This window comes from Salvelinus namaycush, chromosome 23 (assembly GCF_016432855.1).
Source record: "Salvelinus namaycush isolate Seneca chromosome 23, SaNama_1.0, whole genome shotgun sequence".
Classification (NCBI taxonomy): Eukaryota; Metazoa; Chordata; class Actinopteri; order Salmoniformes; family Salmonidae; genus Salvelinus; species Salvelinus namaycush.
In genome coordinates, this window is record NC_052329.1 from 31,296,376 (window position 1) to 31,323,174 (window position 26,799).

The 26,799-nt window shown below is 43.3% G+C and overlaps 1 protein-coding gene across 5 annotated transcripts in view; it reads left to right on the plus strand.

Moving 5' to 3' along the window:
* Positions 1-4,724: 4,724 nt before the first annotated feature.
* Positions 4,725-26,799, plus strand: part of LOC120018293 (huntingtin-interacting protein 1-like) — a 40,341-nt gene continuing 18,266 nt past the window's right edge. For 4 of the 5 annotated variants that reach the window (XR_005472204.1, XM_038961420.1, XM_038961418.1 and 1 more), the window contains exons 1-9: positions 17,122-17,157; positions 18,719-18,782; positions 19,321-19,463; positions 20,524-20,580; positions 24,314-24,394; positions 24,869-24,945; positions 25,273-25,334; positions 26,214-26,354; positions 26,639-26,696. Coding sequence is in view for 4 of the 5 variants with exons in the window: in XM_038961420.1 (XP_038817348.1) it covers positions 17,134-17,157; positions 18,719-18,782; positions 19,321-19,463; positions 20,524-20,580; positions 24,314-24,394; positions 24,869-24,945; positions 25,273-25,334; positions 26,214-26,354; positions 26,639-26,696 (707 nt within the window). In the remaining variant the exon portion in view is untranslated. Of the gene's footprint in view, positions 5,286-17,121; positions 17,158-18,718; positions 18,783-19,320; positions 19,464-20,523; positions 20,581-24,313; positions 24,395-24,868; positions 24,946-25,272; positions 25,335-26,213; positions 26,355-26,638; positions 26,697-26,799 lie in introns of those variants that run through there. The other variant, XM_038961419.1, reaches the window with a different exon arrangement.

The following is a 26,799-nucleotide window of genomic DNA, read 5'->3' on the forward strand; positions in this document are numbered from 1 at the left end:
CAGGGAAATAAATTGTGCGAAAGGAAGGAAGAAATGGTGGAACTGAGCAGCACTGTTTGTTGATGCGGTTTAAAGGGGCAATCCACAGTTCAAACAATAAAGTGTTTCTGTAAAAAACTGAGGGGTGGGGCTGGAGAATTCATAGACAGAACTATGGATGCAAGGACTGATCATCCATGATATCACATTTTTTAGTTTTAATCATATTTTGAGGCTATATAGTGTTTGTTTACAAACATTGGAGTGAAACAAGCTTATTCTAGGTTCTGATGGGGTAGGACAGTTGAATTAAGCTCATGAGGCATTTCTAAGTTATATTCTTCTAGAATCAATGGGTACATAGTCATTTATAAAAATGGATGTAACAACTGCAGATCCCCCTTTTTTTTTTTTTATGATGGTTTGGATGTTCTATGAATTATCCATCCATGTAGCTGACAGGCTGTTACTCAAGAGCTGAAGTCCAGAAAAACGCATGCTAATTTTTCATGCAAGCTACTGAGCTGTGTGGACAAAACACTTCCTGCTTGGCGGTCTCTCCCCCCTCTTCCCAGACCAGTCAAAAAAGTAGGTCAGATGAATCAAGCCTCTAAATGACCATGCTCTGCTGGATTATTTATTTTTCAGCGGCGGCTGCAACCTGCTTTTCCCATCTTCTACTACGACCACTGCTAAATTAATCAGTAAGCTTTTGAGCACGCATTTACGGGACTGAAGATTGATCCAGAGAGCAGAGTTTTGCTGTCTCTTGTACACGTAGTGTGCTGTGACTGTGACATAGACAAGTTTAGGCTTTCACCTAAAATCAATCACACCACATTCCTCTCAAAATTGCTCAAATTGGATATGATTCCTAATCTGGTTATGGCAGTTGTTTTTGTTATGGTAGATTTTTGACAGCAGTCGTAAAGCTGTTCTGCAGCGCAGGGAGGAATCAGTGAAATCTTGTTTGTGCTTTAATACAGGGATCATCCCGAGTTAATCTGATCTGTTTTGGCTCGGATCTGCCTGAATCTGCTGGCTTTCACCACTGTCCCAAAACCACCAGTTTGGCTCTGCTCTAAGACCTCTTTCCAGCTCCTCTGTACAGGCACAAGCACTCTAATACAATCTAGCCTGGTCCCAGATCTGTTTGTGCGGTTACACAAATGACCGTAGGAGTTGGGAACATGCAGTCTTTTTATGGTGTATAGAAATGCATTGACACAGAACAAGTCTCTAGAGTTAACTGATAGTGGTACGGGTGAAGTTATGGGTCCCAGGGCTCCTATCTCGGCGAGGCTTAAAGCCTGAGAGTCGGGTAAACAAGAAGGGTGTGTTCAGACTCCGAGTCCTCGCTCCATCATTTTGTCTGCAGAGTTATAAAAATACCTCACCCAGGGCCAGGTAACACATACAGCATACATATAATGACATGTTTAGAGACCTGAAATTAGTAATGCTCTCTCTATTTGTGGATGGAATTAATCTATGGTGTGCTTGTTTATGAAGGACTGCCATGCCTCTCTCTGGAGTCACAGTTGTACTGCTACGTAAGATTTTCTCATCGGTCATGAAACATAATGGCACAGTTGTTAAAAAGGAGCTCAGTGACCATCTTGAGAAACTATTTTAGTCGTTTCAGCAGTCCACCTCCATTTGAAAACCGTACCACTTTAACTAACCTTTTAACTTCCAGGGGAGAGCTGCTATCCACCTCTTTCTCGTCTGGAAAGACAGACCTGACTTTGTCTTGAAACAGTAAAAGAGTCCTGGTTTAATTAGTTTCTATTTATTCCTGAAATGGGCTAGTAGGCCTAGACTACATGTTGATGTTTTTCCATCCATCTTCCCTGGAATGCACTATGGTGATGATCACCACTGTTGTGGTCAGAAACCATAGCTAAGTACTGCCTGCTACAATGACAGAGTGTCTGTCTGGATAGTCGTCTGAAATGAGAGAAACATGGCTGCGTCTGTGGGAAGGCTACTTCCGTTCAGCCCGGCACCCCACTTTAGAACCTCTCCTGGGCCTCCCAGACTGGGCTTTCTATTGTGGGATACATCCTGAGATTGACTCCACCACACAGCAGTGTGGCTTACATAATTAAGGCCTTACATTTAGATCCTTCCTGCCTGCTTCCTGCATCCCACAGCTCTCCAAGGCAGGCTGCCTCTGGATATTCAGTATGGGTCGTTCCATGTCATTTCAGCAAGCCATAACACCCACCATCTTAAATTGTTTCTGTTAGAAACAGATAAGATTAGCATTCCTGCAACATTATTTGGTTGAAATATAATTAGATCTGAGAAATTAAGCTAATTGATTGCACCAAAATTGGCCATTTTTTAATTTATAGGATTCATATAATATTCAATGAAGAATCCAAAGAAATTGTCAAAAGCCGCCTTTAAAATACGAGTAATCACCTGGAACAGCACCATCTAGTGGCCAGAACCTGGTAATATCAGGATTTAGGATGGGACATAAACCTAACAACTTCAATGACTTTCATTGAACAGTGGAAAAAAGATCACCAAATTCACTGGGAATGAAGACACAATACTCTGAGCTGCAGTTCCATACTGCTTGTCAGACATAGAGAACTGATACTATATACTTGTTATTGGGGTGGGGGGTCTGTGGGTGACAATTTCTTTGGATTCCTCATGTCTTACTCATTGTTAGAAAACCGTTTAGTCCAAATCTGATGTTAGGTACTATATTTATTGAATATTATGTGAATCCTATAAATTAAATTGGCCAATTTTGGTGCAATCAATTAGTTTAATTTCTAAATTATGCTTAATTTAATAAATAAAACGAAATGATGTTGCAGGAATGCTAATCTTATGTTTCTAACAGAAACAATTTCAAAACAATCTGAGATGGTGGGTGTTAAAATCCTCTGCTTTTTGAGAGTAAGAGTCATTCTGACACTTTTGGACAATGTTAACAGTTTAGTTCTTAGATCATATACCTTGGTTTGACTAAGAGAACGCCTTTGCCCCCTTTAGTGGTGCCCTGGCAGCTGTGGAATGTCCCTTGGGCACGAGCAGCACAGCAGGGTGGGCTCTCTAATCTCTCTGTCTGTTACAAATACTCTTGGTCTTCCTTTTTCTCTTCCTGCCTTTGTAAGTTACACCCACCTTGTGCTTGTACCCTGTCATTATAACCAGAGAGAGTTAGGTAGTTACATACACACATGCACAGGGAGAGCGAAAGCGGCCCGGGCCCACTAAAACCACTGAAGCAGCAAAAACAGTAGGCACTGGGCTGTGGCCTCATTGCACCGGCTGTAAATTAAAAAGTCCTGGACATGAGTGGCAGGTCAGCCATTGGAACAAAGTGCTGAGATGAGATCACAATGGCATTAACTCTGGCATTTAATTTGGAGTGGATTAGATATTTTACAAGCTGAAAAAAGTTAATTGGACATTGGATGCTTAGGTTACATCATCACAAGGACCTACATTTGTATTATTGAGTTCATTATTACAATAACACTTGTGATTTTTAGATCTAATTTCTATCGGACTTTATTGAGTAAAACCAGTATTGCTTAGTGGATACTGTTCTCACACACAGTAGCGATATGCCCTGAGTCTGGCCAACTGGCTAGAAGGGCCTACTCCGCAATGAAATGCCGGCGTGACCTACCAGTAAGTTGATTTTTGGTCTGGAACTGTTTTGTCTCAGCTGTGTTCAAGGCCATAATATGAACTTTGCCCACAAAATTGAGACAGAGGGAACTTTCACCCTTGAAACTTGGTGTGTGTGTGTTCTCGGCACCACCATCACAAAGGCGGAATCAATGTATGGGGACAGAAGTTTTGTAAACAATCAATATTATACAACTGACTACAATTTAAACATGATACTCATAAAGGCCCAGAGTAGTGTATGTGAGAATTGCAGCCTCTCCATAAAGCCGTGCTCGGTGGGTCCACCCACACAGTACCAGAAAGTGAAGAGACTGTGGTGAAGAGCAGGCTTTGTCTGAAGATTGGCCGCTCCACACAAACAGTCAGTCTGCCAGCAGGAGAATGGGTCACATATTGATTACCGCGGACTATGCTCCTCAGTTGGCCCTAGTAGTTATAATAGTAACTTTATTTGTTCATGTGCTTTTCATGCATGACGTGCAAACAATTCTGAAAAAATACTTAATGTGTTCGGTTGCTGAGGTTATTACTAAAGAATGATATGCTTGGTCTAATATTGAGTTGTTTGTGCTTTTTCTATATTTAAGGAGCCTACTCTTTGAATAGCTATCTGAAATTATCTGGGCTGTTCGATTTCTTTAGTGAAGGTTCCAGACAGTGCAATCATTTCATGATTCTGATATAAACCTGTCTCAGAGTAACCAGAGGGGGGCACTATTTATCTAAGATTACTCTGTCGGCTAAAGTTCATAGCCACATTGCCTCAGCATAGCTGAAGACTGAAAACGGCTCCTTTTTTGCAGTAGAGTCACAGCATATCTTTGATATTGACAGTGACTTACTTTAATTATGCTACTGTAGGCTACACTTTTCGTATAGCACATCATATGTCAATATGGCCCATAGACATAGGCCTACATCAGAGAGTAGTGTTATGGCCACATGTAAGCAGTCACCCAATCACTGATGATTTGTTATACTGGTGATGGAAAGTTACATTGTTTACCATCATCATTATTTGCAGTGTGTCCGAGCCGCGCAGCTCTGGTGTCTCGCCTTCTCATAAATTCTTTGATAGTTTTTTTCTTTTCTTTCAGGATTGTATAATTTGTTACGTGGTGAGGAACGAGGTTAGTTTGGGCGGGGGTTTGTGCCATCCCCGGTCTGCACCTATTGTATCAGTGAGGGCACGCTATTGTTTACACAAAAGCCCCGGAAGGATATTAAATACTCGATGCTTAGAAACTGTCATGTCGTTTTAAATACTGCAATCTAAAATGGTATGAAATATGCGGAAAATGCAGAGTACCGTACACGTTCCCGTGTGTAGACTGTCGTTTTCTAGACAGTTCGGTTCCGCTTCTCGACAGTCGGATGCTGTGTCTGGGAGCCCCCACCGTTAAATGAGCACGTAAGACCGGGGAGAGTAGAATGGACACGGAAGGAGAGAATTTGATACCAAATCCGGACACATGTTGAGTTAACGGGCCCACTCCACCACCCTTTCCCTCATAAGCGTTTCTAGATTTCTCCTTTCCCAGTTGTAGACTATTGTGTCGGAAGTATTGCCAGCGACCTGCTTCGTCTTTGATCTCACAGCCACCCTGCATTTTTCTGAGACTATGGATCTTAGTAAAATGGTAGGTTTCCAGATATCGATTTGTTTTTCCATTGAGCATTATTGCGTTAAAGGCGCAACAGATATGCATGTTTAGGGTGAGAGCGAACTAATTTGTTACCAGGATTGTTTCTTTATGAAATTTAAGATACTAAATATGTTCATGTTCGCTCTAAATCAGTTGCTGATCATTAAACTATATCGAGGTGATGTTTTTTAAGTTGGCCGTGTAGGACATTGTTTGTTATAGGATAGTCCAGACTCCAGTCAGATGCATGTTTAGTGTAGGCTATAACTAGTGTACTGGGCTATAGTTTGCAAACGAATTTCCCTGGACTGATCGGACGTTTCCCCCTTTATTTTTTCACAGTAGCCCTTTCTCTATAGTCATTAGATAACGTAAGCACGCGTACGTTTTTCACGGTGACTAGAATGTCAACGAGCTATCTGACTGTAGTGTTGTTTTCTTGGACGATAGCGATGTCAGACATACATTTATGGTAGCACAGCTGCTTTGCAATGTGTGTCATGGTCAGCTACTAGAGACAGCAGCTTATCTAGTAATAGGTTGGATTCCACAACTCATAAACATAAAAAATACGAATCACCAGGGACATAAGATACAGCGTTACAAACCATACATGATTAGTTCGGACTAATAATCACGCTTATTGATACACAACCATCACATTTTTATTACAGCTTGAGTGTTATTGCAAATATTATGGGTTATAGTGATGGAGGCTATGTATGCTTTTGTGAATGACTGATCATGAATGGCCTTCAACAGCCGATGGAGAACATTGATTAGTAATTTGTGAATAGGGGAATCCCCATTTGAGAAATCCCCTCAGGGTCAGTTCAACACTGGCAGAACTTGGTGTGAGTTCCGGAGCAGGTGTATTAGCAGGGCCAAAGCACCAAAACTGCCCTTTCAGTGCCAACACAGTGTAGGCTACTCTGGCACTGTATAGAGGAGTGGGGGAAGGGGGCCAACACGAAAGCATCTCCAGGGGCTTTGTGCTCCTCCCTGAAAGCTCATTGGCATGGAGGTAGCTGTTGAGGACACACAAGTTTGTTTGTGACAAACACTGGTTGTGATGGGGAAAAAGCTCCTCAGTTGTTCTTGGAAGCAACACCAATTGCTCAAAGTCATGTTATATGTTATTGGAGCGCTGTTCACTGCTCTGGATCAAACACACGAAGCCTCAGGGCTGCTCTCCGAGATGAATTCCTCTCTCTCTCAGCCAGAGGAAGATGCATGCCTGCATGCCACCTGCCTGTCAGTGGCCTCTTAGCTCAGATGCCTCTGCTTTGGTCATTTATGTCATGACCTGAGAGACAACGGTATGAAAACATCAGCACTCTTGGCAGATGCAAGAATCAAAAACAGATATCAAATCGTTCTCAGAGGGCCCAGAGAACAGCCTTGTCTTTTACATCTTGGGTATAGGTCCTACTATTGTTAAGGTGAACTAAAACCTAGTCTTGTAAGGCTGTATTACATTTCTACAGTGTCATAGCATCTTCATCAAGGTTCATTAGTGTGAATGTGCATAGAGAAACCACAAATTAATTCAGCTGCAGATGTGCTTGCCCTTTTACAGTGTTTTTATGACGTCAGCACTTCTTCAGTAAGTTAGTTCCACTAGTTACACAAAGCAGATAGGAGGCCTTCCTCACAGGAGGTTGCAGAAAACTCTTGTCAAAGGAGGCTTGTAAACGTACCATGGGGTTTAGGTTTTATTATGCTAGCCATGGCCTTTGGACCCCAGGGTCCACAGTCTGGCCAGTAATTCTCTTCAACCACCTGCTGTTCTGTCTTCCAGCCCAAGCCCCCCAGGAACAAAAGCCTGTCGGTGAGGTCATAGACTTTGACTAGCTCAATGCTGGAGGTTTTGAAGTGATAATGGAGTCTTAATAGACATGAGACAATGAGAAGTAGATGGACAATACAGTAGCATATACCTATTCAGTGGAAAAATATTTAGGCCTACCAGTTTGATTCTGGACAGCTTTATATTCACAGTATTTTGTCATACTTTGGTCATGAGTAAGGTGTTGAGTTTTTTTCTGAGCACATGACCTAACCAGGGAAAAATTCTTGACTTAAACGGGGAGGGACTACCTAAACTTGTCCAAGAAGAAGAGCATTTTCTTTGTGAAACATTTTGCTATGCTAATGCTGCCCTAATGAACACAACCCTGGTCTAATCCATGTTGGCTCTCTGTTCACATAGACAGGAAGAGTGGCCATGCTGGAGGGATTGTCTTGTTTTTCCTTTCCCCACCATACCAGGCTTTTAGAGGTGTAGAGTGAATGTTCCATGGGAGCGGGTATCGACGTCAGAGATGTGAGCAAATTTGTAAAACAGAGGGCCCTTTTTAGTGTGCTGACGTTTTTAAAAGGGGTGGAGTTCAAACCTGAAGATAAAGTATAACCTAAACCCACTCACTTTTACGCTCTATGGCTTTTGCAGCTTGTTGCTTTTGAGGGACATTAGTAATACAGTTGAAGTTGGAAGTTTACATAAACTGAGTTTAAATGTATTTGACTAAGGTGTTTCACAATTCCTGACATTTAATCCCAGTAAAAATTCCCTGTCTTAGGTCAGTTAGGATCACCACTTTATTTTAAGAATGTGAAATGTCAGAATAGTGTAGAGTGATTTATTTCAGCTTTTATTTCTTTCATCACATTCACAGTGGGTCAGAAGTTTACATTCACTCAATTAGTATTTGGTAGAATTGCCTTAAATCATTTAAACTTGGGTCAAACGTTTCGGGTAGCCTTCCACAAGCTTCCCACAATAAGTTGGGTGAATTTTGTCCCATTCCTCCTGACAGAGCTGGTGTAAATGAGTCGGGTTTTTAGGCCTCCTTGCTCGCACACGCTTTTTCAGTTCTGCCCACAAAATGTATATAGGCTTGAGGTCAGGGCTGTGTGATGGCCACTCCAATACCTTGACTTTGTTGTCCTTAAGCCATTTTGCCACAACTTTGGAAGTATGCTTGGGGTCATTGTCCATTTGGAAGACCCATTTGCAACCAAGCTTTAACTTCCTGACTGATATCTTGATGTTGCTTCAATATATCCACATCATTTTCCTACCTCATGATGCCATCTATTTTGTGAAGTGCACCAGTCCCTCCTGCAGCAAAGCACCCCCTGGAAGGTGTTCTTCGGCTTGCAAGCGTCCCCCTTTTTCCTCCAAACATAACGATGGTCATTATGGCCAAACAGTTCTATTTTTGTTTCATCAGACCAGAGGACATTTCTCCAAAAAGTACGATCTTTGTCCCCATGTGCAGTTGCAAGCCGTAGTCTGGCTTTTTTATGGCGGTTTTGGAGCAGTGACTTTTTCCTTGCTGAGCGGCCTTTCAGGTTATGTCGATATAGGACTCGTTTTACTGTGGATATAGATACTTTTGTACCTGTTTCCTCCAGCATCTTCACAAGGTCCTTTGCTGCTGTTCTGGGATTATTTGCACTTTTCACACCAAAGTACGTTCATCTCTAGGAGACAGAACACGTCTCTTTCCTGAGCGGTATGACTGCTGCGTGGTCCCACGGTGTTTATACTTGCGTACTATTGTTTGTACAGATGAACGTGGTACCTTCAGGCGTTTGGAAATTGCTCCCAAGGATGAACCAGACTTGTGGAGGTCTGCAATTTTTTTTCTGAGGTCTTGGCTGATTTCATTTGATTTTCCTATGATGTCAAGCAAAGAGGCACTGAGTTTGAAAGTAGGCCTTGAAATACATCCACAGGTACACCTCCAATTGACTCACATTATGTCAATTAGCCTATCAGAAGCTTCTAAAGCCATGACATCATTTTCTGGAATTTTCCAAGCTGTTAAAAGGCACAGTCAACTTAGTGTATGTAAACTTCTGACCCACTGGAATTGTGATACAGTGAAATAATCTGTCTGTAAACAATTGTTGGAAAAATTACTTGTCATGCACAAAGTAGATGTCCTAACCGACTTGCCAAAACTATAGTTTGTTAACAAGAAATTTGTGGAGTGGTTGAAAAACGAGTTTTAATGACTCCAACCTAAGTGTATGTAAACTTCCGACTTCAACTGTATGTAGGTTTTCACATTTGCTTCCTAAAAATGTGTGTTTTTAAAGTGCATAGTTGGATGACTGTTTTCACACAGTCTGTCTAGTATGACGTAATGTGAAGTGAGTAACTTTTCAGGAAGTGGCAAGTAGTATTTTTAGTTCAAGATAACCATCTAAAGCAATTGTTGTCAACAGGAGAGCATTATTAGTGTCAATCAGCTACAAATGTGTGTGTCTGTCTCTGTCTGTCTTTGGGTAGGGTGGCAAAATGTTAAAAGTATGTGCAATTGACCTTTTGGGGCCACTTGGAAGAGGCTGGCAAAGGAAACATTATAAGAGGGGAGCTGGAACTCTGGAGCTGTGAGGTCTGTTTGGGTTGGCACCGGGTACTAAGCCTGAGGTGGAGGAAGAGGGGAGGAGCTGGGTGCATTTTTCAGCAGAAAGGAAATGGGCAGGAAAAAGTGTGCCAAGACAGGAAGCCTGACTGAGCCCCCCCCCCCCCCCCCCCCCCCTGTTTCTCTACCACACCCCAGACCTACTGACCCTCTCCCCACCACAGCACCTCCGTGTACAAACAGCAATCCATGTTTCCTGTTTTCATTCTCTGCTTACCCTTTCCTCTTGAGGTGGTGGGCAAGTCTTAGCAGTACCAGCGCAGCAGCCCGCCATGCACCTCCTGTCCACGGTGCCTGAATCTCCTCATACAGTGCATTCAAAAAGTATTCAGCCCCCTTCTATTTTTCCATATTTTGTTACGTTACAGCTTTATTCTGAAATTGACAGGATTGTGTCGAGGCACAAATACCAAAACATTTCTGCAGCATTGAAGGTCCCCAAGAACACAGTGGCCTCCATCATTCTTAAATGGAAGAAGTTTGGAACCACCAATACTTTTCCTAGAGCTGGCCGCCCCCCAAACTGAGCAATCGGGGGAGAAGGGCCTTGGTGATGGAGGTGACCAAGAATATGTTGGTCACTCTGACAGAGCTCCAGAGTTCCTCTGTGGAGATGGGAAAGCCTTCCAGAAGAACAACCATCTCTGCGGCACTCCACCAATCAGGCCTTTATGGTAGAGTCGCCAGACGAAAGCCACTCCTCATTTAAAAGGCACATGACAGCCTGTTTGGAGTTTGCCAAAAGGCACCTCAAGGACTCTTAGACCATGAGAAAAAAGATTCTCTGGTCTGATGAAATCAAGATTGACGCTTGGCATTCAGGCCAAAGAGTTCAATGTGGAGGAGACCTGGCACCATTCCTACGGTGAAGCATGATGGTAGCAGCATCATGCTGTGGGGATGTTTTTCAGTGGCAGGGACTGGGAGACTAGTCAGGATCGAGTGAAAGAAGAATGGTGCAAAGTACAGAGAGATCCTTGATGAAAACCTGCTCCAGAGCACTCAGGACCTCAGACTGGGGCGAAGGTTCACCAGGACAATGACCCAAAGCACACAACCAAGACAACACAGGAGTGGCTTTGGGCTAAGTCTCTGAATGACCTTGAGTGGCCCAGCAGGGCCCGGACATGAACCCGATCAAACATCTCTGGAGAGACCTGAAAATAGCTGTGCGTTGATGCTCCCCATCCAACCTGACAGCGCTTGAGAGGATCTGCAGAGAAGAATAGGAGAAACGCCACAAATACAGGTGTGCCAAGCTTGTAGTGTCATACCCAAGAAGACTCAAGCTTGTAATCGCTGTCAAAGGTGCTTCAACAAAGTACTGAGTAAAGGGTATGAACTTTTTTATACGTTTGCAAAAAAAAATAAACCTGTTTTTGCTTTGTCCTTAGGGGGTATTGTGTGTAGATTGATGGGGAAATAAACAATTTAATCAATTTTAGAATAAGGCTGTAACATAACAATGTCGAAAAAGTCAAGGTCTGAATACTTTCCGAATGCACGGTATAAGATAACAACAACACAAACTCTCCCCTTGTTTCACCCAACGGTCCCACCCCATAATCGGTGAGTTCATCGTACCGTTCGATCATATGAACGTCGCAGGTTGGCTGTGAAAAATCGGTGAGATCCTGATTTTTTTTTAAAGAACTCGTGTTTTTACATTATTTTCTAAAGAAAAAGGAATGCAAGGAATCTACGAAGAGATGTGGCCAGATAAAAGCACTACTGTGGGAACAGGGAATAGTGTGTGCTGCTTGGCCCCTGCTTGTGTTTTGGTGTGGTTTCAGCACTGCGTGAACAGCAGATCATCTAAAACACCATCACGGCCACCACCGGAAAATCACTCTTCTTCCATAGGACGGCGCACGATTGGCCCAGCGTTCACCGGATTAGGGTTTGGCCGGGGGTATGCCGTCATTGTAAATAAGAATTTGTTCTTAACTGACTTGCCTAGTTAAATAAAAATTGTAATGTAACGATGGCAGCTCCCAAAACTCATTAGAACCCAGGCTTATTTATTTAGACTTATTTTGATTAGACTGATTGTGTTTATTGATTGATTCAATCGATCATAATTGTTGTTGCACAGAAGTAGAGGGTGACATCTCTAAATACAGATGTTTTTGGACCATCATTAAGTTTATTCTGCTCTTCAACAAGTTTCCTAGAGCAGTGGTAAAAAATGATGCTCTGTCGTCATAATCGTGTCGTGTCCTATTACCGATATGTCTGCAGGAGAAATTCCCCATTATGCCATGGGATGGGCCGTTAGTCATGTTCATGTGAAGCATTCAAAGCCATTATTCAAATATTTTCTTTGGACAAATAACTCATCAATGTGAGATCGCTGCATTATTAAATGGGCCATGACTGGGCTGCTTTTAAGGCACCGGCTGGGTCCTGCGCAGTACTAGACAACGCAGGCTCATGCTGAATCCCAATCCACCCCTAAGGCCTGGGCACTCCTGTAGATCTCAAAGAGTCTGATAGGTTTAAGCAGTATGGTAATTGCTTCACCTTGCCTTCTGATAGGCTGGGTGGAGTTTAAACCATATTGCTCACGTCTATCCTTTAAGATCGACGAATGCGTAGGCCGCTACCGTTTGTTTCTTGACAGTGCCGCTGCCACACAGCCAGGCGACGACTAGCATATCAATGGTGACGGGAGAGGCCTCCAGAGTTCTCTGTGCACGACGTAGGTGTGCCCAGTCCAGACTAGTCTGTCTGAGGAAAGCCTCATCCTCTGTCTAATCTCCCCCAACACACTCACCACCAGTCTGTTTCTCACTTCCTAATTTTATTTTATCTCTGTCATACTGAGATGAGTTAATAGGCCTGTCGATGCCAGCGAGCTGCTCCAACTTCCAGTCCCATTGGCTTGCCAGGAGTCCTGGGCAGCTGACGCTCTCTTTCAGATGGACGACAAAGTCGCTCTGTGGACTAATTGGGTTGTTCATGTGTGGGAACCGCTTGCACAAGTGCTGGGAGCCTTTCAGAAACTTTTTATTAAAAACATTTTGGGGGAAAATTGGTGTGGGATTTTGAGTGAAATGTAAGGGTAGATACGAGTGCTATTTTTACACTGAACAAAAATATAAATGCAACATGTAAAGTGTTGGTGCCCTGTTTCATGAGCTGAAAATAAAGATCCCAGAAATGTTCCATATGTACAAATTTGTTTACATCCCTGTTAGTGAGCATTTCTCCTTTGCCAAGATAATCCATCCACCTGACAGGTGTGGCATATCAAGAAGCTGATTAAACAGCATGATCATTACACAGGTGAACCTTGTGCTGGGGACAATAAAAGGTCACTCTAAAATGTGCAGTTTTGTCACACAACACAATTGGCATGTTGACTGCAGGAATGTCCTCCAGAGTTGATGCCAGAGACTTGAATGTTTGTTTCTTTACCATAAGCTGCGTCCAACATCGTTTTAGAGAATTTGACAGTACGTCCAACCGGCCTCTCAACCTCAGACTACGTGTATGGCGTTGTGTGGGCGAGCGGTTTGCTGATGTCAACGTTATGAACAGAGCGCCCCATGGTGGCGGTGGGATTATGGTATGGGCAGGTATAAGTTACGAACACAATTGCGTTTTATCGATGGCAATTTGAATGCACAAAGATACCGTGGCAAGATCCTGAGGTCCATTGTCGTGCCATTCATCTGCCGCCATCACCCCATGTTTCAGCAGCATAATGTACAGCCCCATTTCACAAGAATATGTACACAATTACTGGAAGATGAAAATGGCCCAGTTCTTCCATGGTCTGATGTGCTCTGGATCGACGTGTACGACAGCGTGTTCCCGCCAATATGCAGCAACTTCGCACAGCCATTGAAAACGAATGGGACAACATTCCACAGGCCACAATCAACAGCCTGATTAACTCTATGCTAAGGAGATGTCGCTCTGCATAAGGCAGATGGTGATCACACCAGATACGGACTGCTTTTCTGATCCACGCCCATATATATATATATATATATACATACATACATATATTTAAAAAAAAAGATATACCCGTGACCAACAGATGCATATCTGCATTCCCAGTCAGGGGAAATTCATAGATTAGGGCCCTAATTTATTTCAATTGACTGATTTCCTTATATGAACTGTAACTCGGTGAAATTGTTTTATTTTTTTGTTCAGTATAGAAGATGCTGTAGACTGTATTTGCAGTATTTATATCCAAGTGGAATCTAGATATGAGATATTGTCCTTTGTCCAGTCTCCTCCTAAGCGGTTTTCAATAAGTATCTCATCCATCCTGCAGTGGATTCTCACAGACAAACAATGGTGACACTTGAAAAGGTCAAACATTAGCTTGCCTGTGGTCAGATCTTCAGTAAACACAGAGGAAACCACAGGAGACTTTGGTCAGATATATATGGCTCTGTGTTGACATGATGACACACACACACACCTCTTGGCTTGTGCTTGATTATGTAACAACAGGAGTTCTACCAGTAGCACCAGTGTCCATATCAACCCTGCATGTATGTTTTATTGATCGAAGGCATGGCTAGTAGATTTGAGCATGGTTTGTGGTTCGTCCTCTGCAGGCCTACAAGCTAAGCACAGAGACACGGCTGGAGTGGAATTTAAACCAGGTAGCAGTGTGTGTTGAGAGCTGTTGGCCAGCTCTGCATTCTTCTCTTCCTCTTCAGAAGGCACAGCTGTGACTTCATGACAGTCACCCTGTGAATCGATCTTGTCAATACAAAGCCCGTCTTTGTCACCTTGAGCTGGGATATGCCATTCGTAATGAGGCTGAGAGAAAAAGACACACAGAAACGTAGTCTATTTTGTCTGCTCTCGTCATGACTGTTGCGCCCCTAGTGTGTGTGTGTGTGTGTAATATGTAGATTGTTTCTGTGATCTACATGTCCAACTGAACAAGGTGTCCAAAAAATCAACCAGAATAGACAATTTGGGGTTCGACTTGTGACTTGCTCATCATATGCTTCTGGTGTGTACTTTACTCCAACCAAGCATGACTGTGTAGTGTACTACACCTAGGCTATTCCTCTGAATGCCATGTTCAGCAAGTTCTTCCTTCATGTGAAACCAACACACTTCCTGCGCTCCCAGGGAAGTGGACCTGTGATGATTTATCACCCTCTGCTTCCCCTCCCAGAGAGGACTCAGGACATCTGGGGGAAGTGAGATTATTCAACCTGGCCTGTCCTTTTGTGACACTCCCTGCAACCACTCCACTTCAGACCTCCATGTCACTGTTCTTTATCAGAGAACATGCTACATGTGACACAGCTATTCATTTAAAGCAGGGATGGGCACCTGCTGGGCCGCCCATCTTTTGTAGGCCCACAGATCTATCTATATTTATATAAATCACACATTTTTCGGGGTCTCTACTTACTGATGAGAGTTAGAATAGTAGGATACACAAGCTGCAATTTTGAAATGTGGATGTGCATCAGCAGTTTCTCGTTATGTCAGTCACTCAGTTAGTCATGTCAGCTGACATTGTTTTAGTCTAGCCAGCTAACTTACCAATCTATCTAAACTTGTTGTAATCATGGTTGAATAATAGACCAGGTTGAGGGGGGGTAATTGATTTTGTTAGTCATTCTCACTCGGATATCATATTAACATGGCATAAGTCATGACAAAATGTGTAGAATTGCAGGAAATACACTTAAAAACTGCATACATTTCTCTCCGCCCCATGGCAAAATGTGTTGCCCATCCCTGATTTAAAGGCTCCGAGAAGAGTTGGAGGTGCATAGGGGGGCTGCTTTTTCCATTCAGATGGAGGCCAATATCTAATAGGCCTGAAAGGGATACTCCTAATAGGCCTATCACTAAAGGGAAAAAGAATGTGGCTCTTTACACAGAAGTTAAAAGAATGTCTCCTGATTTTGAAAAATGACAACCCTGAAGTGAAATGATTATTCTTGGAAGGTATGGAAGGCTTTCTGGGAGTGTGTGTGAGGAATCAGATGTTTACCTGGCAGATGGCTGATGGGGTTGTGATGTGTGTGTGTGTGTGTGTGTGTGTGTGTGTGTGTGTGTGTGTGTGTGTGTCCTTTTGCATTTGCTCAGCCTTGTTTGTTTAACCCTCTCAGAACTGGAGGTAGGCCACTACCACCACATGCAACTGGACAAGTGAAGCCCACACTGGGCCAGTTTGCTGAGGATTGCTTTCTTGAATATTCAGAACAAGTAGGGTACAAGTATTCCCTTTTTTGTTACAATTGTTTTATTATATAAACTCGGCAGAAAAAGAAACGTCCTCATTGTCAACTGCGTTTATTTTCAGTAAACTTAACATGTGTAAATATTTGTATGAACATAAGATTCAACAACTGAGACAAACTGAACAAGTTTCACAGACATGTAATAATGTGTCCCTGATCAAAGGGGAGGGGGGGGGGGGTCAAAATCAAAAGTAACAGTCAGTATCTGGTGTGGCCACCAGCTGCATTAAGTACTGCAGTACATCTCCTGGTGCCAGTCCATCTGGCACCAGATTTGCCAGTTCTTGCCGTGAGATGTTACCCCACTCTTCCACCAAGGCACCTGAAGGTTCCCGGAAATTTCTGTGGGGAATGGCCCTAGCCCTCACCCTCTGATCCAACAGGTCCCAGACATGCTAAATGGGATTGAGATGCAGGCTCTTCGCTGGCCGTGGCAGAACACTGACATTCCTGTCTTGCAGGAAATCACGCACAGAACGAGCAGTATGGCTGGTTGCATTGTCATGCTGGAGGGTCATGTCAGGATGAGCCTGCAGGAAGGGTACCACATGAGGGAGGAGGATGTCTTCCCTGTAACACACAGCGTTGAGATTGAGCTTGTTGTCATTGCAGGCAGTCTGATGATGCTGTGACACACTGCCCCAGACCATGATGAACCCTCCACCTCCAAATCGATCCCGCTCCAGAGTACAGGCCTCGGTGTGACACTCATTCCTTTGACGATAAACGCGAATCTGACCATCACCCCTGGTGAGACAAAACGGCGACTCGTCAGTGAAGAGCACTTTTTGCCAGTCCTGTTTGGTCCAGCGACGGTGGGTTTGTGCCCATAGGCGACGTTGTTGCCGGTGATGTCTGGTGAGGCTCTGCCTTACAACAGGCCTACAAGCCCTCAGTCCCGCCTCTCTTAGTCTATTGCGGACAGTCTGAGCACTGATGGAGGGATTGTGCGTTCCTGGTGTAACTCGGGCAGTTGTTGTTGCCGTCCTGTACCTGTCCCACAGGTGTGATGTTCGGATGTACCGATCCTGTGCAGGTGTTGTTACATGTGGTCTGCCACTGCGAAGACGATCAGCTGTCCATCCTGTCTCCCTGTAGCGCCGTCTTATTCGTCTCACAGTACGGACATTGCAATTTATTGCCCTGGCCACATCTGCAGTCCTCATGCCTCCTTGCAGCATGCCTAAGGTACGTTCACGCAGATGAGCAGGGATCCTGGGCATCTTTCTTTTGGTGTTTTTCAGAGTCAGTAGAAAGGCCTCTTTAGTGTCCTAAGTTTTCATAACTGTGACCTTAATTGCCTACCGTCTGTAAGCTGTTAGTGTCTTAACGACCGTGCCACAGGTGCATGTTCATTTAATTGTTTATGGTTCATTGAACAAGCATGGGAAACAGTGTTTAAACCTTTTACAATGAAAATCTGTGAAGTTATTTGGCTTTTTACAAATTATCTTTGAAAGACAGGGTCCTGAAAAAGGGACCTTTCTTTTTTCTGAGTTTAGTTGCTGTCACTGTGTGTGTTCTAATGGTTCAGTTAAAGTATGGTGTTTGAAACATTAGGGTTAGGCTTTGATTGCCCTATCATAGGCCACATAGACCTGTAGCCTACTGAATGTGTTAACCTCTTTGGGCCAGGTGTCCTGCTAGCGTGCCACTACGACAACATCCGGTGAAATTGCAGAGCGCGAAATTCAAAATACAAAAATCGTAATATTAAACATTCATGAAAATACAACTCTCATACATCATTCTTTAGCTTAGAATCATGGTAATTGAACCGCTTTGTCCGATTTACAATAGGCTTTACGGCGAAAGCATAGCATTTGATTGTCTGAGGACAGCACCCCGCATACAAATGGTTATACACATTTTTCAAACCAGCAGAGGCATCACAAAAAATTGCGATAAAATAAATCACTTACCTTTGAAGATCTATCTCTGTTTGCAATCCCAAGGGTCCCAGCTACACATCAAATGGTAATTTTGTTCGATAAAGTCCTTCTTTATATCCCCAAAAAGTCAGTTTAGTTGGGACGTTTGATTCAGTAATCCACTCGTTCAACATGCAGACAAAACAATCCCAAAAGTTACCGGTAAACTTCGTCCAAACAATGTTTCTAATCAATCCTCAGGTACTCTAATATGTAAATAAACAATACAATTTAAGACGGAATGTAGTATGTTCAATACCGGAAATAAATAACGAAGTGCTTGCCCTCATTCACGCGCGCCACAAGACTAGAGTCCTAATGAGGGACACCTTGGAAAAACTACAACTACTTGTTCATTTTTCAAAAAACAAGCCTGAAACCTTTTATAAAGACTGTTGACATCCAGTGTAAGCCATAGGTACTGCAATATGGGTCCTTTTTATGGGTCCTTTCTGGGTGGATTTTCCTTGGGTTTTCACCTGCCATATCAGTTCTGTTATACTCACAGGCATTATCGTAACAGTTTTAGAAACTTCAATGTGTTTTCTATCAAATACAACCAATTATATGCATATCCTAGCTTCTGGGCCTGAGTAACAGGGAGTTTTACTTTGGGCATGTCAGACTATCCAAACTTCCGAACACTGCCCCCTAGCCCGTAGAGGTTAACAGTAATTCACTTTGGTGTCTGCTAAATCATCTAAAAATAAAGAATCATATGTGTGTTCTGTGTTCCTCGAGTGAGGAGTGAAAAGCATTGCCCTGATTTGGTATTTTCTGTCTCTTTCCTCTTTCCCTCCACTTCCTCCTCTGCACAGACTGTGAGCATCAACAAGGCCATCAACACGCAGGAGGTCGCCGTCAAAGAGAAGCATGCCAGGAATATCCTCTTTGGAGTCGGGTGTGTCGCTGTGTGTGTGTGCAGTGTCTGTTAGTTGCGTGCGTAGTGGTAGCGTGTGTGTGTGTTGGATAGAATCTGTTTTCCTCTGACTAGAGAGAAAGGAGAGCTGTGTTTATGTTGATTCCCATGGGTTTGTGGAAGCTCTTGAGTGTTCCTTCAGGACTCAGGGTTATGTTTGTGGAAGCTCTTGAATGTTCCTTCATGACTCAGGGCTTTGTTTGTGCAAAACAAAAACAATATTGTAACCTGACCGTGGTTGTCGGCAGGGACCAGGCCATTCATTTAGCTGTGTGTCTGAGAAAGAGACCGAGAGACAGACGGCTCCGTACGGTCTTTCTGTGAGATATGTTTAGAGATGTGTGAGGTTTTCAGCCCCTCTTGAGAGAACAATGGATGTTGAATAGGCAAGCAAAACACCTCTTAACTCCCCCAGCACATTTTGTCATAGCAGCCTTCGTCAGAGTATGTGTGCTCTCTCTGCCATCTCCTGTGTGTTTCTCCTTGACTGGTTCGTCTCACCCTGTATCCTGGGGACCCACCATGAGAAGGGCGCCCACACCTTCTGGGCGGCTGTCAATCGGCTGCCGCTCTCCAGCAATGCGGTGCTCTGCTGGAAGTTTTGCCACGTTTTCCACAAGCTGCTGCGAGACGGCCATCCCAACGTAAGTCTGAACCCACCAACACAGCCCTGATGGGGCACACACCTGGGTCTCGATCTTTAAGGCGTGCAATAGAAAACATTTTGCATCGGAAATGAGCATTTGTTATTGGACAAGACTCTGTTGTCCCTCCCAGTTTCACTCCGTTTTCTTTCGTTTGGTGACTAATGAACACGATCCTGAACATGCTGCATGCCAGGAACATGCCCATCTCTCCGTAGACTTGTGCTCAAGAGGTCTCAAATGATACAATATTCCCTGTTTATTACTCGGCTGGCTTTGGTTTGAAGCTAAGCAGGATAGGGCTAGGGTTGGGCTTGAATGGGAGACTGACATTCTGACGCTCTGTGATCCCTAAGATCCCACAACACTTATCCCACGACTAGGGGTGTTAACCCTGGTTGCCCTGTCTTAATTCCTAATCCGGCACTCCTCATCCCCAGCTGCCAATTGGCTAATTTCAACCCCTCTCTTGTCCTCTCCCCTGCAACTCTTCCCCAGGTCATTACTGTAAATGAGTGAGTGTTTTCTGTTAACTTACCTGATAAAATAAGGTTTAATTCAACTAAATATAGGGGAGGTTTCCCGGAAACAGATCAAGCTTAGTTCTGGACAAAAAATATATTTAAATGGAGATTCTCTGTTGACCATGCTTTTAGTCCAGGACTAGACTTAGTCTGTGTCCAAGAAACCGGCCCATAGGGAATATCATTTGAGATTTGCACTTAATTCAGAATAGCCGTTAGTCTGGTCCAAGATTTGTATGTGCTGCCTTGCCAAATCATATTGCATTGTCATGCCAAACGCAAACAGATCTGGGGCCAGGCTACATAGCCTCTACTTTTATGAATATATCCTACGGTACAGTGAGATGACAACCATCAGTTTAGCCAAATTAGCTACAACCTCCAAGGACTAGCATCACGCCCCATGCAAATTATCAGCATAGTGCCCAACACACTGGCCTTGAACACACCCACACAATGCATACAGTAATCAGCAACATTCTGAACTTTTGGCTTGTGGCTTCAGCCTTGTCTAAATTATCTTTCTGTGTGTTCAGGTGATAAAGGACTCGATGAGGAACAAGGCGGACCTCAGTGACATGAGCAGAATGTGGGTAAGGACCAGAACACAGCACCGACGGTTGCCATTAGGGCCCTAAGGCCAGGAAAAACTCTCAGCCCCAGTCATCATGTCTACCACTCTTAACCGGCAGGCTGGCATGGACACATTGGCAGCGTCAGAAATGGCACCCTATTCCCTATATAGTGCACTAAGTTTGACAAGAGCCCTCTGCCGGCCCTGTTCAGAAGTACTGCACTATATAGGGTAGGGCTGACCGCAATTAGTCGTTTGGTAGATATGTTGGTCAAATGCAATTTTTGGGGGGTCGAGCAGTAGCATATATATATTTTTTTATGGCACATGAGACGCATGTCTTATTCGCACCCATCTCGGTGAACTAATCCATTGCGGAGGCCGGGGATGGCACAGTCCAAGAAGAAGGGAAGTATGGCTAAGATACACAATACACGTCTCTCTCTAGAATGCACGCTCTCCCGCCAATTTGTGCACATTCATTGTTGTGTGAATTGTTTGCATTTGATTGTTAGTGTATATCAATTCCTCATTACACACTGTATATCACCAGTAGTACATTTACTGGAATGGACGGAATGTCGGAATGGACACGCTGTTTGCAGAGTGCACAACCTATGCTACACTTGTGAGAAAGTAGTTTTTGTTTATTTAATTCCATTTACGAGTTTTGTTAATTTAGTCATTGTCTTTTGTTTGGAGTGCTCCTGTCAATGTTGAGTAAGGACGCGGACCTGATTACCCGTAGAAGTAGACCTATAGGCTACCTGGCCTGCGTGCAAATGTAGGCATATAAATGTGCCCATTTGGGGATCTGATGGTATTTCTGATTGGCTTAACGCACCACTAATGACCTGTGGATCTTCTCAAAGTAATGTTTTCTTCACCTCAAACAGCAAGCAAACAAAGTTTGTTTCTACATTCATTGAGAATGACAATAGTTCCTCAATGTATTAAACAAATCTTTCCAGCTCTCCTTTTCTCTCCCAGAGTGGAAGGGGATAATGGCATGCTCTGATCCAGTGGAAAATAGTCCTACTACTAGTCCTACTGCTTGTCCCCTGTGTAAATAGCCTACAGCTGTGTCTGTCCTGAGCTCATTGGTTCAGGAAACTTTGAGGGCCCAGAATATTTTATAGAATGTTGCAAGTTTTCTAGCATGAACTTCAGGCCTGACCAAGTTAATAGTTGATACAATTTTTCTAGTGCGTTGCAGACAGGCCATATGTTGCCAATGTGATTTATAGTCTTATTTTTCTCTGGATATTTTCTACCTGCAGGCTGCAGTGTTATTTGTTGGCTTTATATGTACGCTACTTTTATGTAGTTGACATACTTTTTAGGGTTGTATCATTTTCATGTAAATTTTGATAGAATTTTGATTAGCCATTTTGAGATATGAAGACATTATAATAAATTAAATGAAACTGTTAGACAAAAATGTGCATATGAAAACCAGAACTGGCACTCAGATAAATTGGCATTCCATAGGGAATATGATGTGATTTAGAACACACATGTCATGTACAGTGACTGAGGGAGTAAAATCATCACCACCATGTCATCATTATTATCAGTGTGGTGTGTCCATGCTGTGTCTGCTGTCAGTGTTGCCATCGGAGAGACCGACATTATAATAGGTGACAGTCACACAGCAATGTGGTTCTGCTAAACCGGAGTCAGACTGAATAATACACACGCTGCTGTTATGGTATCCTAATGGTGCTACTGTGTATAAACTATTGCTTTTTTTGGGGGGGGGGGGGGCTGTTTCCATCCAGGTGAATGATTGATTCAGGACTGTTGACTGTTATTTTTACATGAAATAACCCTGTTTCAACAAAAGAGTTGCCTCTGGGTTGCAGCAGTAAAGTAGAAAAATGATTACTGCTCAGGCATTCAGTGAGTAGGGGGGTAGTAGGGACTAGTCACCTTTTTCTGGAAGTACACTTAGTTGGGTCTCTCTTGGTATTTGCTAATGGTACAAAATATACTTGGACTCTGGGTGAGTGACATTGATGACCAGTACTGCTTCCTTCCTGTTGTGACATCACACTGAGGGCCCAAGGAAAGGGAAGTGAGAAGAAGCAATTGACTTCATAGCTGGCTATTCAGTTTGACACACACACACACACTACATGATGCATGGATTGACTCATAACCCACAGTCCTTGTGGTTATATCTATGGGCGGGCAGGTTTAAGGTCATTTAAAAATGGTGTGAATGAAGGGTTGGGGGTCAGGTTGAATAAAGAGAAAATAATACCTATAGATATAAATTGCACAACAATTATACATTTTTCTTTCATTATTTTAGGCTATCTGGCATTCGTGCGTAAGCAAGCCTAAGCTTTAGGGCCTAACTGTACGCGCGCCTTAGGCCTTCAAATAGGCCTCTGGCACGTCAAGGGAACTGTAGTCTGCTGTTCAGATGGGTTCAATAGAAACTGAAATCTGGACACTGACTGGAGGTAAATAACATCTCACAGCTTTAATATTAACTCCTGCAGAATTAAGCATTACTTACAGTGAAATTATACACCAAATGTTGGCAACAATATTTTATTTATCCGGAACAATATTTTATTTCAGTATCTTGAAAGAATGCAAATGTTCAGTCAGCACCTCTACAGATATAAATCTTTATATGTACAATACCAGTCAAAAGTTTGGACACTCATTCCAGGGTTTTTCTTTATTTTTTACTATTTTATACATTTTAGAATAATAGTGAAGAATTAAACTATGAAAACACATATGGAATCATGTAGTTAGCAAAAAAAGTGTTAAACAAATCAAAATATTTTAGATTCTTCAAAGTAGCTGACCTTTGCCTTGATGACAGCTTAGCACACTCTTGGCATTCTCTCAACCAGCTGTCTGACTCTTAATGTTGTCTTTCAATAGCAGCACCATATCGCCAAGTAAAATTCGAGTGTGTAAATATACTTGGCAAATAAAGGCGATTCTGATCAGCATCATAAAAGCTGATAAGTATTTCAACCACATAAAATATGCATCTGAGCCGAACTCAGATCTTATCAGAAACATGTTGGGTTGTTTTCACAGCTTTCTATTTCCTTGCAACCTGTCAAACTGATGCACAGTCTTATTTATATTTTTAGTTATTGCATTTTATCCCCGGTCCCTAAACATATTTGCTCTGCGAAGAAGCAGAGATGACAAATAGATCTTTACTGACATCAACTAGATTTAAACATACATTCTATCCATTTATGATATTATTCTGGTGAGCATTTTTTGTCTTCTAGGGCAACATATAATGACAGAAGAGAAGCTGCGTGTATCTAGTTATAGATTATAAAAAATTATAAGCAGAAAAATATCTAAAATCAGGCGAAACTAATCTTGCACCCCCTGTCAAAAAAAATGTTCCGCCGTCTTTGACTGTAGCCTACAATGCATTTTCTATATTGGCGGGTTAGGGTCGGGTGTGGGCCTCAGATTTTCACATTATCACGTAGTCGGGCTCTGCTGATGGGTTAGCAATCACGAGCGGGTGCAGGTGAACAAAGAGCTGACCCGCGCACCACTAACATACATACTATTGACACCCTCGTACAGTGTATGACTTTGCAGAAGCAGATCCATTTTATTTCATGATAAAATTCCTTCTGCAACTAGCGATCCCTTTAGGAACTCTCCCAAGCCACTGGAGAAGATCATGTCTATCTCACTTTGATCTGGTCTCTCTCCGGTGTCTCACTCCATCTGTTCCCCTCTGCCCTCAGGGTCACCTGAGTGAAGGCTATGGGAAGTTGTGCAGCATCTACCTCAAACTGCTTATCACCAAGATGGAGTTCCACGTCAAAGTGAGTAGTGCCCCAGCCTGTATGACTGACAGACAGACCAGTCTCCCTTCTGTCTCTCTCATATACCCTTCTCTAGGGATATTCCTCACACAGACACACGTCTCTAAAACGAATGGCCATTTAGGAGTCAGTAGTTCATAGACCGCTAAGCTCAGTGAAATACTGCAGGCAGCAGACTTGGTGTTGCTCTGGAGGTTTTAGTCATTGTTCCTGATTTTTTTATTTTTTTATTTATGGAGATAGATGCCTATTGAATTGGGAAAAACCGAGGGTAAATCTCAATTGTATTTCCTTGATTCCTCACGTCCTATCTCCTCATCTCCTTCTCAAAGAACATTGTAGCAGAAGACCTTGAGTCTTCTCCTCCGATGCGTTTTGAGAAGAAGGGAATGCGAGATGAGACGAGGAATCACGGAAATACAATTCAGATTCAGACCCATTTTCTGATATGACTCGTTCTTCTCTCTCCCCCAGAATCCCCGTTTCCCCGGAAACCTTCAGATGTCAAACAGGCAGCTTGACGAGGCGGGAGAAAACGACGTCAACAACTTGTGAGTGTCGCTTGCCTTTGTTGTTCCCGCTGAACCACAGAGGGCTGGATCTATAATGATACATATTTTAATATATCCCCAATGTTCCCTTTGATTATGATTACAGGTGTTGAAAATGACAAGAAAGGGCATTATTTTTGTTATTGCCTTCTATTAGACTCCATATAGAGCATATGACTCTTGTTATATGTATACAAACCAACTCTGGGTCATTGCTACATGGGTCTTACAGCCTCTGTATGTGTGATGTGTAGGCTATGCCTCCACTTTACATGCTGTGAACCCTCTAATCCAACACCTTTATGTGTGTGTGTGTCCTCACTACAGCTTCCAGTTGACAGTGGAGATGTTGGACTACCTGGAGTGTGAGCTCAACCTCTTCCTGGGTGGTAAGCTATGTCTCTTTCTCTTTTATATTTTTTTATATATATATATATATGTCATCTGCAACCGCGCTTATCTAAAGGTGTTGTGACATAACCTGGCCCTCAGCATTCACACACAACCTGGTTCTAGCTTTTATATGTCAGGGTCATGTTCATCCGTGCACACAACGTAAAACATTTTGCAACCGAAAACAAAAATGAGCGTTTCTTAAGTCTAGGTAGTCCCTTTTTTAGTTTTTGTCCATTCTCTTCCGTTTGGGGCATAATGAACATGACTCTGGTTTTGGCGTCATAGGCTACGTCCCAATAGCCACACTAGCATACCACTTAGAATGTGTGCCCAATACATTGCTTCATTGAATGTAGTGTACTAGCATGGACATTAAAACAGAGTTATACAGTACTCTCCTGTTTCCCTTCCACTATAAGCTCTTCACAATGTAAAATACATATTTCGTCTTCCATTTGTCTCAACATGATTGCCCTTCTGCCTCCATTTGAACACTCTCAGTTGGACTCATTTCTACCCTGTCTCCTCATGTCATTCACACACACAGAGACTCTTTGCCTCCCATCAGGAGAGATGTTTTGCAGGCTGAGAGCCCTGACTGTGTGTGTCAGGGTTTGGATGCACAGGAAACCACACCTCTGTGTGGACGGAACGACTGGGTCCGTAGGGACTGGCATCAGAGCGGGAGGGAGGGAGTGCAAAGGCGATGGAGGGACTGAAAGAGAGTTGTAATGAGAGGGGAAGAAAGAGAGACTGTTGGAGTACATACTCATTGGTTGATTGCCTGACCACCTGTGTGCACATACACACGCACGCACACACTGTGTGTGTGAGAGAGAGATGATCACTGATGTGTGTGTCCTCCCTTGCAGTGTTCAGCTCCTTGGACATGTCGCGGTCTGTGTCGGTGACGGCGGCAGGCCAGTGTCGCCTGGCTCCACTGATCCAGGTCATCCTGGACAGCAGCCACCTGTACGACTACACCGTCAAGCTGCTCTTCAAGCTGCACTCTTGTGAGTCCAACACACACACCCCCCGCTGGACAAATAGCAGAGTGACAGCCTGAATACCTCATACTTGGCTACTAATCTAAGGCCAACAGTTTTTCCTGTGACCTTCCCAGACAAACTGTGGCTATTCCAAGGGCACATAATTCACATAATTTTCTTGGTCATATCATAGGGTTAGGAAATGCCTAAAACCTTAGTACACACACACACACACTCTGTAGTACATCCACATTCTCAGTAGTTTCACATACACACACATTCCAAAACTGTTTGTCTGTCTGTTCCAGGCCTTCCTGCTGACACACTCCAGGGCCACAGAGACCGCTTCCAGGAGCAGTTCAAGAAGTCAGTTCACACACAAGTCATGGACCGAGTCCCAATTGGCACCCTATTCCCTATGTAGTGCACTAGTTTTGACCAGAGCTCATAGTGCTCCGCCACCTGACCT